This window comes from Triticum urartu, chromosome 2 (assembly GCF_003073215.2).
Source record: "Triticum urartu cultivar G1812 chromosome 2, Tu2.1, whole genome shotgun sequence".
NCBI classification, from domain to species: Eukaryota; Viridiplantae; Streptophyta; class Magnoliopsida; order Poales; family Poaceae; genus Triticum; species Triticum urartu.
Genome location: NC_053023.1, coordinates 523,776,724 through 523,781,076, shown reverse-complemented (window position 1 = coordinate 523,781,076; position 4,353 = coordinate 523,776,724). Strand labels below are relative to the sequence as shown.

Genomic DNA, 4,353 nt, shown 5'->3' with positions numbered 1-4,353 from the left:
AAAATGAGACCCGGGGATGTTGCAAAAACTGCACTTCTACTCATGTGGGGCATTATGAATATGTAGTGATCCCTTTTGGGCTCACAAATACCCTTGTCACATTTCAGTCCTTAATGAATGTAGTGCTAACTCCTTATCTATGAAGAATTGTAATTGTTTTCTTTGATGACGTATTAATATATAGTGTTTCTCCAAAAGAACATATGCAACATCTATCTACTATATTTGAAACACTTATAATCAACAAGTTGTTTGCTAAACTGGAGAAATACTCATTTGCACATGATCAAGAGGAGTATGTAAGGTACATTATGTCTACCAAAGGAGTGGCTAGAGACCCAACTAAAATTCAAGCACATAATACAATGTCATGGATTGTTTTTGGTACACAGGTGTAGACTGTTCCTCGGCGGGCTTTGATGGATGCAAGACCATCATTCAATGCGATGCTTTCTGATCAAAGAACATACATTGCAGCTAACCATCTCATCCCTAATGGGAGGCTAAAAGTGGTCCAATAAAGCTACCACATGCGAAAATAGTTCAAAGTCGGATAAGCGGTAGCCTTGTGCTTCAATATTGGTTTGGTTTCTATGAAATGGAATAGGGAATCCGATCCGTGATCATCTTAAACAGGGAAAAGAATAGTACAAAGTAATATCTGCATTTTGCCTCGATACTCTGTTAACACCTACTAGTAGTAAGTGTTACTTCTGTTTCCTATCGCCATCGTCTCCTCTCACAGAGTTCTTTCTCAATGATCTCTCCTTCTTGACCTTCTCAATTACAGAATCCACTACGGAATCCATCTCTTTCTCTATCTCATCGACCTGCGTTGAACCAGGGAAAAAAGGTTAGTCCTTCCAAAAAAAAGGGAAAAAGGTTAGTAATTCCACACATAAAAGGTCAAATATCTTGACATAGTAAGCACCACACATTTTAATTAATTTCCTCGAACCAAATAGAGATTAGTTGCCATGTAGTGCATTAAGATTTTCCCTTTAAAAAATACCATTGATCTTTTTCTAATTAAAAATGCCATTGAGCTTAAAACCGGGGAGTAATAAATTAGTAGGAAGTTAACCTAACCTTCTCGATTAGGGCCTCGGCTTTCTCCGCGTCCTTCTCAATTTCATCTGCGATGGCCTTGATCCTGGATGCTGCCTTTTTTACGTTATCATTACCGGGAAATGCTTCAGAGACATCGTCAGCAATTTTCTCAGCTGCCTCAGCCACTTTTTCGACCACCTCAATTGCTACTTCTGCCGTCTGCTCAACCTTATCTATTGTATGTGATTTACACACATGGAGTGAAGTTAAAATCAAGATGCACGCTAAGATCGACATAATTTGGGAGTATTATTTTCAGAGCAATGTTACTGTATTTTTTTCTTCCAAGTAAAATGTGTCATTTCATCATGAAAATTTTCATGCACATAAAAGGCATAAACATGTACTGATGTTAGAAAAAAAATCATTCTTAACGATTTTTACTGTGTGACAAGCTTTTCATGAGTTTGCGAGGACAATGCTGGCTTGTATCTCCAAACGAATAAAATTCCTCTTAAAATTCTAACATTTCTATGCAATTGTATCTAAATTTTGTCCTTGCGAAAAAACAATTTATAAAGAGGAAATGGCTAGGGTCTCCCTTTTGTGCTTTTGTGATCATTGTGAGAAAGGGTTGTGGGATCAGATCACTCTTGAGCACTAATATGGGACCAGAATCAGAACGATGAGGGCGGGCGTTGGCTGGTGCGTGCTGTCTGGTTTCAACCCGCTCCCCCCGCGTCGCCCCCGCTCGGGCGACTCGGGCGGGATTGCAACCCTAGCCGCCGGGGGCTCCCTATCCTTCCATCCCTCCCTCCGCCGCCGCCGGCCTATAGCCTGGGGGCTGACGACGGTGGCGGGGGCCTTCCCTCTCTCCTGCAGCATGGGGGCGGTGCGGAGCCCCGCGGCGTGTGGTGGCACGGCCGATCTAGCCTTGATGGCGTGGCGGGCCTGCCTTGACCGGCGGCGGCGCGGCGGCAGCCTCGGCCTAGGGTGGCGATGGTGGCGGGTGCGGCGGCCGGCCCTGCTTCGGGCAGCGGCCCTTGGCTGCGTTCGGCGGCAGCGGCCGGGTCTGCAGCGACGAACCATCTGACCTCGGATCGGCGGTGACGGCATGGAGGGCCTGGTGGTTGGGTCGGCGCCATGCCTGGTTTGCCCTCCGAACAAATCTGATCTGACCGATGTGGCCTGCTCGATGTGCGGCGGCTCAGATCGACAGCCACTCGTGCACAGATGCTTGATGGAGGTTCTTCGAGCGGATCCGGGTGAAAACCTCGTTCTCGGCTTGATGCCAAGACCGGCATTGGCGGCACTCTTTTGTGTCATTACCTTCTTGAAGGCATCGTCGTGGAGAAACTCCAGACCTCTACCCGCTACCTCCGGGGGAAACCGTAGATCAGTAGATCGGATGACGGCGACGCGTTGATGTCGTTTCCTCCTTGGGAGCATCATTCTTGGAGGCGTACACGGGATCGAGGGACCAGTGGGCGGCTTTTTTGGTGGAGGTGCTTCATCCTACACATTGATGACGGCGGATCTCAGCGGATTGGCGCAGTGGACACTCGGCGCCCGATGCGCGGTGATGGACTCGCGCGGGAGGAGGTAGTTGTCTCGCGTCATGGTGGCGTCGATGGCAGAGTGGCCTGACAAGGTAGAAGCCTCAATATCTGCTCTGAAGACGGACCTGTGGAAGATGGCGGCGACGACACATGTGAGTGCGTCAAACCAGTTTATGCCCCAGACCCGGTATGTGGCTCGACTGGGGCTTCTGGCTTTTGATGATATGCTTAGGTGAGTGGTCTCGGTATTTGGCCCAGCTAGCACCCCTTCATCATATGGATATGAGTAGTGGCATATGTTGTCAAGATGGCGGATTCAAGCATATTGTTGTAATACTTTGTAAGGTCCTCGAGAATAATTAATAAAGTGACCGTATGCATTTCCTAGATGCAGAGGCCGGGGGTCATCCTCCTTTTCTAAAAGAAAACTCTTTTTGGCAGTTTTATAGTTAGCCTCAGACTGAGAAGTGCATGGATGAACCTGGGTACATATCAACCCATTTTGGAAAATACATTTTGCAATGTCAAAAAATTCTGAAAAGGGTGCACGCGGACATCTCCATATTCCATGTGTGTGCAGAAAGTTTCACAGAAAAACAACTTTTTTTGTAGCCTATGCAAAAAAGACAAAATTTTGTGCCATGAAACGCTATTTAGAAGCAGTAAAATTTGCCTTTTTTACTGAGACAAAACAAAAATACTTTTTTACACAAAATTTTGTGCCGTGGACGTATCTTTGCCAACATGTATGCATATTTTTTAATAGAATTTTTGAACATTACAAAACACGTAAAAAGTACATTTTTGAAAAGCGGGTGCAGATGCCCCTGTGTGCAGATCGTCCACTCTCGCCTCAGGCTTTCCTTCCTGGGGTGATCGCGGCCCTTTGCTAGGTGATCTGGACTTGTCGGAACAAGGTATGTTTGGAGCATTGTGTGGTTTGCTCACCTTTGACAATGGTGCTGTCTATGTGCTCCTCCTGATCTAATACTTGGATAGGACTGAAGAATGAGGGTCACAAAGGAATCCTGATGGGTGCCGAATGTGGTGCAGAAGGCGCGCGATGCCTAGGGCCCTTAGCCTCTCTGGACGGTACGGTAGTGGAGTACCTGGTACTGTATCAGTACCCGATTCGCATATCCTTTTCGGCTGTGTTGCTCTTATTAGCCGCTCTGGACGGTAGTAGCTGGTACTATATCATGTTTTGGCACTCTGCCTCTTTTTCTATCTTCTGGGACTATGTTATTTCTGTTTTTTTAAGCCGAAACCATAGAACAATTGTTCTACAGTAATTTTCATTATAATAATATAAAACAGTATATGTACAAAGCAAAATAAAAGGACAAAGGACCTCTAAGAGGTGATTATCCAATGCTATGTTATTTCTGTTATGGAACTAATGGAAAAGGTAGTAGCCCACAAGTGGATTTGTATTTACCTTCCAGGGCTCTCATCTGTCTGTAAAGAGGTACTGCGGCAAAGAAGACACCGACGAGCATCTTCACCCTGAGAAGCTCGTAGCTCGTCAATGTGTGAAGGAAATCGACAGCAGATTCAGAAATACAGTGCATGTTAACACTTTTGTACTCACCATGAAGGCACGTTGGGAACTGGGAAGTTTCCTCCTGCTCGGTCTCCGGAGCTTGGACCAGCTGCGGCTGCGGGGATCCTGAACAAAATAGGTCAAATGTTACGTATGTAACAATCTTGTAAGATACTGCCATCAACATACAAGCTAGTAGGA

General features: G+C 46.0%; 1 protein-coding gene across 1 annotated transcript; it reads right to left on the bottom strand.

The window, feature by feature from the left end:
- Window positions 1-316: 316 nt before the first annotated feature.
- Window positions 317-4,326, bottom strand: LOC125541756. Its single transcript, XM_048705093.1, has 4 exons — window positions 4,201-4,326; window positions 4,048-4,115; window positions 1,090-1,283; window positions 317-830 (listed from the first exon to the last, which is right to left on the bottom strand). The coding sequence occupies exons 2-4, from the start codon at window positions 4,106-4,108 to the stop codon at window positions 708-710; spliced, it is 378 nt and encodes a 125-aa protein (XP_048561050.1). The 5' UTR covers window positions 4,109-4,115; window positions 4,201-4,326; the 3' UTR covers window positions 317-707.
- Window positions 4,327-4,353: the final 27 nt, after the last annotated feature.

Excerpts from the sequence above, each read along its gene's own strand:
- LOC125541756 (XM_048705093.1), bottom strand. The coding sequence starts at position 4,108 with ATGCTCGTCGGTGTCTTCTTTGCCGCAGTACCTCTTTACAGACAGATG. Across the intron at positions 1,284-4,047 it reads ACAGATGAGAGCCCTGGAAG|ATAAGGTTGAGCAGACGGCA; the intron begins GTAAATACAAAT and ends CACATACAATAG. Across the intron at positions 831-1,089 it reads CCGAGGCCCTAATCGAGAAG|GTCGATGAGATAGAGAAAGA; the intron begins GTTAGGTTAACT and ends GGTTCAACGCAG.